Here is a 12,164-nt window from a genome sequence, read left to right as displayed (position 1 = left end):
ATTGCAGTCAAAATGACAGCTCTCACTCTCCAACCGGCTCCCTGCCCTCAGCCCCATATCCTGGCTGGGGAGACTGATGTTCTCTTGAAGTGCCAGGTGCCCCAGGGAACCACCTTTCCTCCTGGCTCCCCCTCCCCAGGTGGTCCAGCTTGGATGCAGGGGCATGAAGGCAGGCTCCAAGTGGTCCTTGGAGAGTTGAGGTCCAGCCAGGAATCAGTTCCCTGATTTGGAAGAAGCCATGTGTGTGTGCGTGCAGTGACTGCTTGTGGTCTTAACATGTCTCTTAAGGGTAAAGAATTTCACTTAGGAACCATCTGGCCTGAGGCTCAGAAACCAGTCCCACCACTTATGCTCAGTGACCCCTTAGCTTTTTTGAGTCCTTTTGCCTACCTGTCAAAACAGCTGACCAGACCTCAAACACCTAGGCTTTGCTGTGTGACCTCGAGCCTCCATCTGACCATCTCTGGGCTAGAGACTGCGTTCAGGAGCTAAATTATATTTACAAGCTGGACTCAGGACTTTTCATATCCAGTCCCATAACAGAAGAGGGGGCTCAGGCTTGAAGGAGGCCCCCCTCCTCCCCTGGGAAGGGGGTCACCGCAGGGCAGCCCACAACACAGAGGCAGAAACACAGCAACCAACCTTCTCACGTCTTTATTTGAAAGGCACAGCTAAGCCCACCCTCGATACAGCATTTTCACTTCTCTCCGTAGAGATCAAACGACTGAACACAACAAAAGCTGACAGTCTAAAAGGCTATATACAGACACAGGTGTGGGTGTTGCTTTTTTTTTTTTTTTTTTTACATTTTTGTCTTTTTCCTTTTTTTAATATCCCTTTTCTTAAAAGACAAGCTAGTATACTGGAAAAGGGGGGGAAAATAAAAACCAAGACAACTTGAGTACCCTCATCTTTATTCAGGAAGGGGAGAAAGGGAATTCTGAGTTGCTGGCCCCACTCTGTTGCCCTGGGGCTAAGCTCGCTGTCGGTGGCCCCTCTTTCTTTTGTGGGTGCAGGCATCAGGAACTCATGGAGGGTGAGTGGGTGGGAAGGGCAGACATGGGGTGCCCAGGGTGGGGAGGGGCAGCTAGCATTGTGTTTGCATGCAGTGCCAGAATGGGAGGCTGGGTGACCCCTGGGGTGGGGCCCCCCCCTGGCGGGCAGACTGTCAGTTACATGTGTGTGAATCAGGGAAATGCAGGGGGTGTTGGACCTCTTGAGGTTTTGCTCCCTTAGGACCTGGCCTCCCACCTGTCTCCAGGCCTCAGCTTGCCTCATCTGTGGTATGAGTGGGTACTGACCCATTCAGGCTACAGGGGAGGAGGAGGGAGGCCAGAAATTGGGGGTAGGAGCCAAGCCAGGGTAGGGCACAGAAGCAGGGCGACAGCCCCAGTAGGCAGCTACCATAAATACTACCAGAGTTTGGCCAATCCCAAGCTATTACTGTGTCTCGTGTGCTGAACCTTCCTCTCTCAGTGTTTGTCTCCCCTCTGTCCCACCCCCCACCCTCCCCATCCCAGCCGCCCACTAATCCGACTTCTCGCCGTCGTCCTCCTGGTGGGTGTCACCATCATGCCCGTTTTTGTCTTCCTTGGAGAGGTGGGCCTGGGAGCCCAGCGCCGACAGCGAGAGGAGGCCGGTACCTGCGCTGACCGCCGGCAGAGAAGGGGGCTGCAGCCCCACAGGCAGGGGGGTCAGGGGCAGGGCCAGAGCCTGCAGCTGAGACAGCTGGTGGGCTTGGAGCTGCTGCTGCAGTACACAAACAGGGGAGCATTAGCCCCCTTGAGCCCACCTGTCCCTCCCCCATCCCCCCACAAGACCCTAGACGTACTCGGATGATGGAGTTCAGCTCAGGAGCAGTGACCTGCTTAGCCCTCTCAATGGCTCCCAAGACCTGCTGCTGGTGCTGGAAAGTGGGGGGGGGGGGTGGGGGATGGAGAGGTGTCAGATGATTCACCCCATCTAGTTGGGATTTGTGGCACAGAGCCCAGAAGAAGCCCCACTCCCATCTCCACTATTCGAGCCCTCCCTCTCTATGATTTCCCATCTCTCCCCTCAGGAAACGCCCCTCTCTCCAGTTGATTCCTTTCACCAAGCCTCAGTCTCTTCATCTGGAAAATGGGATACATACAGACACACAGAAGACCCAAAGGGCTTCGTACCAGAATCTTAGGAAACTGTGGACTATGACCGATGCCACAAGCAAAGAAGTCAAAACTTGTAAGAGCTCAGAACAGGACTGCTAATGGAAAAAATCTGAGGTCTGCTAACCCAAGCTCCTCTTCCTCCACAGCTGGGAAGGCCCAGTGAATTCTGGCAGGGCTGGGGTGTGAGTCAAGGTTTGGGGCAATCCCCCAGCTTTCACTGAAAATTTGTCTCTCTGGCTATCAGATGCTAAAATCTGCCAAGCTCCTTTGTGCCTTGGCTACCAGGGAGCCCCTGCTATGAAAGGAAACCAAAAGCTAGATCTTCAGGGTCCTAAGAATCCCCCTCTCTGGGGCTTCCATGGTGTCCTCTTGAATTGTCCCTGGGCATCATCCCCTGTGGGACCCCAAGGTACCAGCAGAATTTAAAAAGAAAATGATGAACTATCAGCAGTAAATCTGGCAGAGAGCAGAGGGGCCTTAGGTGACCCAGATGTGTGTGTGCGCGCGTACAGTGGGCTTCAGACCGAGAATCCCAGGAAACAGAAAAGACTTGGGTACATAGTCCCTTTGTGTGTCCATGTGCTGTGTGTCTATGTTTTGCATCTGTGCGTATGTCTGTTGCATCTGTGTCTGTTTGTATGTCTGCCTGTGTGTGTGGAGTGTCTTCCTGTACACCCGGCGGCCAGCAGGACCAGGCAGATGAATCTCAGGAAGGTGAAAGGCAGAAACAAAATTCTTGGTGCAGTGTTCAGCAGTGTAGCTGACATTTTTACGGTGCAATGACTCACACAGACTGGGAATTCCACAGCAGGGTGAGGTCCTTCCCTTCACCCCTGGGGTTTCTCCTGCACAGACTGGCTGATGGCTGGGAGGTCCAGAGAAGGCAGGCGTGTGCCCTGGGGCACGCAGATGGCTACAGAGGGGTGGGGCTAAGGGAAGTTCAGGGTCTATCTCCTCCCAGCAGACCCCCAGGGGCTCCACTCACCTCTTGGGACAGGTAGGGCAGGACCTGGGCACATATCCCATTTAGCCTCTTGACGATTTCAGCCTGGAACAGACAGACACTTCAGCCCTGGGCAGCAGCCAGCCAGGGCAGGTGCAGACCAGCCCTGGGAGGCCCAGTGGTTCTGTCTAATCCAAGAGGAGGCCGGCTTGTCCCAGGATCATATCAACTCATCAGGCCCATGGGCACCCGATCAGCAGCAAAAGTGGCCCCGGGGGCTGAGTCTCTGAGGGTAGTTAAGAGCCCAGGACAGAGCGAAATCCAGGCCCAGTGGCTTGGGATCTGGGTGGCCCTGGAAAGATGCCCGATGCCTCGTAGGTAGTGAGCATTCCGTGGGAGGGAGGAAGAGGTGGGGGCAGCTGGCATCAGAATTCTCTAACCTGAGATAGGGTTTGGAGGGTGGGTTGGCATGTCACATCACCCTGCTCCCCCAGGACTGTCACAAAAGAGAGACAATGGGGTGGGGGTGGCAGGTCCTAGGAAAGCCTCTGCCCCTCCCCCTCAGGGAGAAAAACCTCCCAGGGAGGCCTGAGAAAGAACAGAAGTGGGGAGGGGGGGCTCTGGAGGTAACAGGATACCAAGGCAGACTTGGTGCTCAGCCAAGGGGTGGCGGGTTCCTACCTGCCTGGGCCGGAGCGGGAAAGGGGGAGGAGGGGGAAGGGGGCATACCTGCTTGTGCATCTCGATGTTCAAGCCATACGACATCTCGTAGTACTGTGTAGGGGGGAGACAGAAATGGGGGCGGGTGAAGGATGTGGAGCTCCAGAGACAAAAGACACAGGGGAAGTGACAGAGACAAAGAGGGGGAGAAAGGGAAAGGTGGGAGGAGGGGAGGGCAGGCAAGAGAGATGGAGGCGGAAACAGGGAGACACCCACACCTGGACCTGGAGCCCAGGTGCCTGGTGAGGATGCTAGGGACGCCAGTGGGGCACTCAGTGCCCCATTTCTGGAATAATGACCTCACCCCCTCCACACACACACACACACAGGCACACACACATTCCAAGGCTCCTAATCTTTTATCTTTATGTGTCTTGTCTGCGGGTGGCCCCGGACTCCAGGGAAGTTTGTCTTCCTGGGTATAAATAATCGAGGATAAACAAATCCTGTTGGGTCTGCCTCTGGGGCCAGCGGCACCCCCCTCACGCCCCACATCTGACCCTGCCCCTCCCCTGCTCTAAACCCTCCTATGACTCCCCATCACCCCCAAGGGAAGATAGGGGGAGAAAGCCAGGTTTGTGCGGCCTCTCCTTCTCTGCCCAGCTGGCTCCTATCCATTCATCAGGACCCCAGCTGCAATGCCTCCTTCTCCATGCAGTCTTTCTCCAAACGGGAGCACACCCTTCTGGAGTTCCCCAGCCCCATCCCTCTGAATCCAGAGGTTCCTTGTCCAGCTCTGCCCCCATGGCCTGGGGGAAGTGGGCTCTGGGCTGGACTTAGGCAGGGTTTTGATGCAGAAATCACCACACCTAGTGAATATGAAGCAAAGCAAGTGATTCCGGCAGTATGCAGGGGCAGGGTCTCCAATGTCAGGCCCAAGAAGGCAGTGCCGCCCCCTCCCTCCCTTCCACCCACCCTCCTCAAAAGAGTGTCAGCCTCCTGCCTGGGGAGGGGGGCCCTCCAGGAGTCCTCCTCCAAAGCTCGGACTAGGAGGGGTTAAGCCTGGGATGCTCAGACCATGGGGGTGGGGAGGGGAGGGATCAACAACCTCCCCGCCCAGTTCCTGGCTTTCACAGCCACTGGCTCCTCCGCTGCCAAGGACAGCCAGGGACCTGGCAGGCCCAGGCCGCAACCCGGTGGCTTGGCACCTCGGCCACTGCCCGGGCCGGCAGCCAGGCCAACAAGATTAACTCAGCCCGGCCAGGGGCTGGCTGAGCGGAGAGCAGACCCTGACTCCTTGCACATCCCAGAGGAGATGGCCAGGGTTCAGACAGCAGCTGCCAGTGCTGGAGGGGGACCTGGGGTCCTCTGGCCCTGCCCACCAGACCCCGGGCTGGCTTACCATCACGTAATGACGCTGCATTTCTGACTTCTCGCTGGCCAGCTTGTCACATTCGAGTTTCAGACTGAGGAAAAAGAGGGGGAGGGCTGGGGCTGGGATGAGGTCCCCCCCATTGTGCAAGGGAGCCCCAAACTTTGGTGGGGGTCAGAGAAAAGAAGAGGGAAGGGGAGCCACAGGTGCCTTAGCTGGAAACTGGGGATGATGAAACCCACCTTGAAGATGTGGGGGTGGAGAAAGCAATGAAAATAATAAAAACAGAAGTCAGAGCAAATACCCTGACTGTAGGTCAGACAGGGATTCAAAGAAACTTTTTCCTATCGTGAAATCCAACGAGGTCAGGGCTGTTAACGTCAGTCTCCTTTATAAAGATGATGCAATGGATGCTCAGAGAGGTTGAGTGAACAGGCTCAAGGTCACACAGCCAGGAAGTGGGCTTCAAAGGCCATACTCCCACCCACTGGGCAAAACTCTCCAGCAAAGAAGGAATAGACAGACATTGCTGAGAGGTTACAAGGGCCCGGAGCCCACTGGCAGGGCTCTGGACTGAATTCAGTAAGGAATCTTCAAAGGCACCCAGCCTCTCTTGTGACCTCTGATTTCCCTGGTTGGGGGGAGGGGTATAAATTTCTATCACTGGGTAATAGAGTTGGTGATCCCCCTCCTGTCTTGGGTTGCCCCAGCAAGGATGAGCTTTGGATACTTCTCAAAGGCCCCCAAGGGGGTGTCAGGGTGACAGGTAGAGAGCTGAGGTCACAAACTCAACTAGATAGACTGGGTCCAAAGTTCAGCCCCGCCACTCTGATGCTGTGTGACTCTGGGCAAACGCCTCTACCTCTCTAGGCCTTGGTTGCTGAGTCTGCTGAGCTCCAGCCTCCCAGGGTGGGGTGGTGAGGACAAGATGAATTAAGACCAGAAATGTTCTTAATGCTGGCATACAGTAAGTACCCAATAAATACTTTGTTGATCTTGTGGTCACCCCAGGGGACTTAGCGTTTTGTTCCGCCAGACTGATCACGACTTGTATACCTCAGTTCACAGGTGAGCCACACTTAATCTAATTCTCTTTAAAAATGTCCACGTGTGACCACCGTTAAAAATAAACTCAGGCAATTTCATTCCAAATTCGGCATTTCTGGCCTTTCCTGAGGGACTGGTAGATATTGTGACAGCCCCAACACGGTGGAAGCCCTCAGTGTACACCAGGAAGCCTAAGCCCAGTGAACGGAGACTGTGAAGCTCAGAGAGGGGGTGTGACCTATCTGAGGTCACACAGCGCTCTGGCAACATCTCTAGAACTGGATAGGCTCCAGTGGTCACCGTGATGTGGGCATGGGCCAGGCAGGGAGAGGGGACCCCCTGGAGAGGCTCAGAAAGGCCAGATCTGTTGGGTGAAGCCCCTAAACCCTCCATATCACAGGATCAGAACAAAGTCCCTAGGCCTGCCCTTCATCATCTATACCTCTGATTCCTCATCTTTGAAATGGGCACAATGATAAGACAGCAGGGAAGACGAAACAAAAGGAAGTATGTTCATTCTTCAGCAAATGGGGAGAAGGGGCAGTACCCCCTAAAGAACAAATATATCACTCTTTCCAATTTCTTCTTGGAGAAATCCCAGGATCCTTCAAAAAATACTTCTGTGTGGGTAAACAGATCCAGGGAGGCCCCAAACCCCACTGGTATATAGACTCCCCATCTGATTTCCAGGCAAAGCCCCCCTCTGTAGCAGAGCCTTGAGGATCTGCTTCCTTCAATCCAGAGATGGGATATAAATCTTGCTACTTTCTTGCTGTGCAACCTCAGAAAATCTCTGGGCTTAAGTTTTTCCAAGTGTAAAATGAAAAATAAATAGTTCCTTTCTCTTTAGATCAGGCACATGGCAAAATCCTTTAGCAATGTCAGATTCAATTCTGGAGGGAGAATCACCTTACTGCTGGGTGGCAGGAACCCTTTCTCCAAAACCAGGCTACAGATTTGGGGATGGTGGTGGAGGGCTTTGGGGAGGTGGAGAATCAATCACCAATTCTAGATGCTGGGGAGTCTTTTATCCATTGGTGTTGGGGTGGGGAGAGGGGCTCTAAAACCAGACAACTGAGTCTGGACAAATTATTGACATTTTTGATGCCTCAGATTTCTCATCTACAAAATGGGACTGTTTTAAAGACTAAATGAATGAATGTCATATCCCTGAAGTGGTAAAGACAGCGCCTGCCACCTAAGACCTTCAAGGCCTCTACTTTTTGGAGTCTGTATATAAAGCAGAGGCCACAATCTCCGCTCCAGGCCTCAGTCTGAAGCAAGGGGCTCCATCTGAGCAAGGGGCTCCACCTTCTCCCGAGTCGGGGACCACCAGCCCCCAGCTCACCTGTGGTACTGAGCCTGCAGCAGTTGAAACTCATCTTTGATGCGATCGCAGGAGTCCGAAGTAGTGAATTTGAGTTGCTGGGGGAGGTGCGACGAGCCCTGTGGGGAGGGGGCGGCGGCCCGGGTCAGGACCCCACAGGGCGGACATCCACCTCTCCCCCGCCACAGAGGCCCCAAGGCGGCAGGCGCAGCTGCAGCGCCCCCCCCTACCCCTGCCCCACTTCCCGGGCCCGTGTTTACAGCTCCTGGCGCGGCCCCCGCCCTCGCTTCCTGCCCCCGCCTCTCCCAGCGAAGCCGAGGGGGGTGGGTGCGCCCGGAGTCGCTCGTCCCCCGCCACCCCCAGGCTGTGGGGGTGCGTCTGAAGGCCCGCCCTTGGAGGGGGGCAGGGTGCGCCCTCTACCGCGCCTCCAAAGCGCCGGGAGGGGGTGCACTCTGAGCGTCCAGTTGCCTCTGGGGGGAGGGTAACGCGTCCTAGAGAGACCCCCCCCCCAGTTGGGGGGGAATGAGGTTTCCTAGCCTAGTCCCCTTGGGGGAGGGGCCTCTCTCACCATCTGAAATTTCCGAGTGGGGGCACCCCTGATTCTGAGCACCCTTCCTCCAGGCCGCGCTCTTCCGGGAGGGGTGCGCCTTGGGTCTCTCCCCCACTCCCGGACCCCGAAAGCACCCCCAGCCTTAGAGGTGCCTGGTGGGGCTTCCGGGGCGCCCTAGGCCTGAGGCCAAGGCCGCCGAGGCCCAGCCTGGCTTGGGGGGTAGGGGGCAGGGCCCGGGCTGGCGCGGGGTGGAGGGATCTAAGCGGGGAGCTGGAGGGGACCTGGCTTGGAACCTAGCGGGGTACTCTGGTCCCGGAAGCCGGGAGGGGGGCCAGGAGCTACGGGGGATGGGACGGAGTCCGGGAGCTGGCGGCGGGGGTGGGGAGTAGCGCTGGGCCCAGAGCTAGAGGGGACTGGGCCCAGGAGTTGGGGGGGAAGATGCCGAGCTGGGGGGTGGGGGTGGCCCGGCTGGGATCTGGAGCTGGGGGCGCAGGGCTTGGACCTGGAGAGGGGCGCTGAGTTTGGACCTGAGGGGGGGGGGGCAGGGCCCGAACCTGGGGGAGGGAATGGTTCGGCTGGGAACTGGGGGGACCGGGCCGGGACCTGGGGGGACGCAGGGCCCAGAGCTTGGGGGATGGCCCGGCCAGGAACTGGGGGGTGCCGGACCCGGATGGGGTGGGCGCCGGGCCGGCGGGCCCCGCTTACCGAATGCCTGCTTTGTGGAAACATCATGTCAGTCGCGGCGGGGGGCGCGGGCTGCGCCCCGGCTGTGCGCCCCGGCTCGGGCTGCTCGGGGCGCCGGCGGCCGCGCCTTTGTCCCGGCGCCGATCGGCAGCTCCCGGGGCCGCCGCCGCCGCCTCCCGCGCCCGGCCTCGCCCGCTTCCTGCGCCCCCTCCCCGCGCGCCCGGCCCCGGCGCGCCCCGGGCCCCGCTTCCTGCGCGCCCGGCGCCCCTCCCCGCCCCTCCCCGCCGCCCGCCTCCCCGCACGCCCGGCCGCCGCTCCTATTGTCTAATGGCGGCGACGCCGGCAGTGGCCGCGGCCTCGGCTGCGCGGAGGCTCCGGCTCCACCTGCTGCTGCTGCCGCCGCCGCCGCTTCTGCTTCCCGGGCCCCGTGCGCGCCGCCGAGGGGGGGTGGCGCGCGCCCGGGGAGGCCCGCGGATCCCCACCCATCCGCCTCCCCCGGGCAGGCCGGCGCGGTGACCTTGGGCCCGGCGCGCCCCCGCCGCGCCGGGGCCCCTGCTGGCCTGGTGGCCTGGACGGCAGCGCCTGGGCCTCGGTTTCCCCATGTGTCAGAGCCGGGGGGCCCGGCTGCTCCCATCGAAACCTCCGGCGCAGTCATGGCGCGACCCAGACGCGTGCCATGGACATGCTCTGTAACCTTGGCTCACGGGATGTTTTCTGAGCCTCGATTTCCTCTTCTGTAGAAAGGAGGTGGTGATAACCACCGAGTTTCTGGGAGCCATGGCTTCCACACACATTTATGGGGTGCCTACTGTGTGCCAATCCTCGCTCCACGATGTCGGGGTGGGAGGGGATACAAAGTCCAGGCCCTGGTGGCCCTGGTGGAGATGACACGAGACATAGAGACAAAACCATGAACCACATCCCTAGCAGGTCAGACAGTGGTAACAGCTATGGAGAAAACAAACCAGGAGGGAGGGCCGGAAGGTGCGATTTTAAACAAAGGGGGTCAGAGGGCCTCCTTGGCCTCTAAGAGGACCCAAAGGTGAGAGAAGGAGCTGGCAGGCTATGGGGGTAGTGGCTTAGTCAAGGAGGCAGAGACAGCCAGCGCAAAGGTACTGAGGCAGCACTGCCTGGCACGGGGTGGAGGTGGAGTTCTTGGGAGGAAATGAGGGCAGGGAGGCAGGGCCAGCAACTTCATGCATTCACACAGGGCCCTAGCTCCCAGAAGGGCTGTGCTCTGGTTAACGATCTGCCCTTGTGGTCTCTGGAAATTCCTAAATAATTTTTGAACAGGGGTCCTCACAGTTTAGTTTTGCATTGAGCCCCGCAGCTCTGTAGCTGGTGATAGGGAGGGACAGATGCTGCAGGGCCTGGTGGGCGGTGGGGAGGACGTGGGCTTTTACTCTCAAGAGTGGTGGGAGCCCTGGAGGGCTGTGGGCAGAGGTGGGGCCAGGCCTGACTCAGGCCTGGAAGAAGCTGTGGAAATAATGCACGGTGAACCCAGTGCAAGTGCTAAAATACACAAGCTTTTAATAATCACCATCACCAGCATCATCAACTGTGCACCTACCTCCTGGATGAGTTTGACTTCTTTGGGCCTTGAATTTTCCCATCTAAAATGGAGTTAGGACCCTTGTCACCTTTCCTGGGCAGATGAGGGGTTAGGACTAGGTGGAGATGAATAAGCAAAACTGAAGCTTCTTCTGCCCCCAAAGCACCTGAAGATAAAACAGCATTTTAACACCATATTTTTTCAGTTCAGTTCAGTTGCTCAGTTGTGTCCAATTCTTTGCAACCCCATGAACTGCAGCACACCAGGCTTTCCTGTTCATCACCAGCTCCTGGAATTTGCTCAGACTCATGTCCATCGAGTCGTTGATGCCACCCAACCATCTCATACTCTGTCGTCCCCTTCTCCTGCCTTCAAGCTTTCCCAGCATCATATTTTTAATTTCTTTCCTTAGTTTTCAGTTCAACTGAGTCGCTCAGTCATGTCTGACTCTTTGCAACCCCATGGACTGTAGCACGCCAGGCTTCCCTATGCATCACCAACCTTTTTTAGTTTAGTTCTTTTTGTTTTTTCCCTGGCTATACCATGGAGCTTGTGGGATCTCAGTTGTCTGACCAGGGATTGAACCTGGGTCACGTCAGTGAAAGCCCATAACACCATATTTTTTTAAATAAAAATTAATGCCAAAAAATTCACCATGAAAAAATATCAATATATTAAATAAGGTAGGATCCAATGGGACCAGAGATGAATTAGTAAAATGTGGGGTTTCCTTAATTCCGTTGCTGGAAGAGGAAAGTCGAAAATTTTTAGTAAGTTTACTGTTCCTGGACTAGTAACCCTGGCAGTCCAGTGGTTAGGACTCGTTGCTTCCACTGCTTTGGTTGGGGAACCAAGTGGCATAGACCACAAACAAAAAATAGTTATAGAAAGTTTTCTGTTGCTAACTGTCCTGGAATATGTGTACCCCACAAATTGTATTGGAATCCTAGGTGGGAATGGGCTACAGAGTTTTCATGGCCCTGGGCAAAATGAACACACAGGGCCTCTGATTCAGAAAAGATCAGGAATTTCAGGATGGTGACTACAGAGCATCAAGCTAAGGGCAAGTCCTTTTCCTTTTTTTTTTTCAAAGGGTTTGATTTGGCTGCATTCGTTGGGCTGGTCATGTGGGTGCCCCGAGGCATGTAGGAGCTTAGTTCCCCAACCAGGGATTGAACCCTAGTCCCCTGTATTGCAAGGCAGATTCTTAACCCCTGAACCACCAGGGAAGTCCCAGGCCTTCCTTTGAAGACAGAGTCCTGTAGGGCTGCCTGAGTCACAGGCCCAAGAAACCAGCCTTACTGCCAGTCCTCCCCACCTGCCATGGGGACCAGATGCCCTTTCTCCTGGGAGACCACCTGCATCCAGGCAGGCAGTTCCCTGTATTCGGGTGCCTCAGTACAGTGGGATAAGGGCTGGGCCTTTCAGCATGTAGAGAAGCCCAGAACTGTAACCCAGACTATGAATAAACCAACCCACCTGTTTTACATTTTTACCAGTCTCTGTTTTAGCATTTTAACCCTGCCATTATACCCATTTTAAGAATGAAGAAATGAAGGCACCAAGAGGTTAAGAGACTTGGGCAAAATCACATAGATGGTGGGTGGCAGTGCCAGGAGGTCAACCCAGGTCCTTGGGCCCTTGATGTCTATGTGATCCTGACCCTCTGTTCATTGTTCAGTTGCTAAGTCATGTCAGACTCTTCGTGACCCCACGGACTACAGCACGCCAGGCTTCCCTGTCCTTCACTATCTCCTGCAGTTTGCTCAAACTCATGTCCATTGAGTTGGTGATGCCATCCAACCACCTCAACTTCTGTCACCCTCTTCTCCTTCTGCCCTTAATCTTTCCCAGCATCAGGGTCTTTTCCAATGAGTCAGCT

General features: G+C 56.3%; 1 protein-coding gene across 3 annotated transcripts; it reads right to left on the bottom strand.

Moving 5' to 3' along the window:
- Positions 1 to 638: 638 nt before the first annotated feature.
- TLE5 (TLE family member 5, transcriptional modulator) lies at positions 639 to 8,920 on the bottom strand. Of its 3 annotated transcripts, none has more exons than XM_086410249.1 (7): positions 8,752 to 8,920; positions 7,518 to 7,615; positions 5,153 to 5,216; positions 3,820 to 3,864; positions 3,133 to 3,195; positions 1,832 to 1,906; positions 639 to 1,749 (listed from the first exon to the last, which is right to left on the bottom strand). In XM_086410249.1, exons 1-7 carry the CDS (start codon positions 8,776 to 8,778, stop codon positions 1,528 to 1,530), a joined length of 594 nt encoding a protein of 197 aa, XP_086266375.1. In that variant the 5' UTR covers positions 8,779 to 8,920; the 3' UTR covers positions 639 to 1,527. The 3 variants fall into 3 exon arrangements, with proteins under 3 accessions (XP_086266375.1, XP_086266376.1, XP_086266377.1); XM_086410250.1 differs by lacking the exon at positions 8,752 to 8,920 and adding an exon at positions 8,065 to 8,691; XM_086410251.1 differs by lacking the exons at positions 5,153 to 5,216; positions 7,518 to 7,615; positions 8,752 to 8,920 and adding an exon at positions 4,620 to 4,649.
- Between the last annotated feature and the right edge of the window lie 3,244 nt (positions 8,921 to 12,164).

The sequence above is a fragment of the Bos grunniens genome, chromosome 7, assembly GCF_055505025.1.
Source record: "Bos grunniens cultivar Pamir isolate PY7600 chromosome 7, Bosgru_T2T1.0, whole genome shotgun sequence".
NCBI classification, from domain to species: Eukaryota; Metazoa; Chordata; class Mammalia; order Artiodactyla; family Bovidae; genus Bos; species Bos grunniens.
Note: the sequence above shows the minus strand (reverse complement) of the source record. Positions and strands in the feature narration are given on the sequence as shown.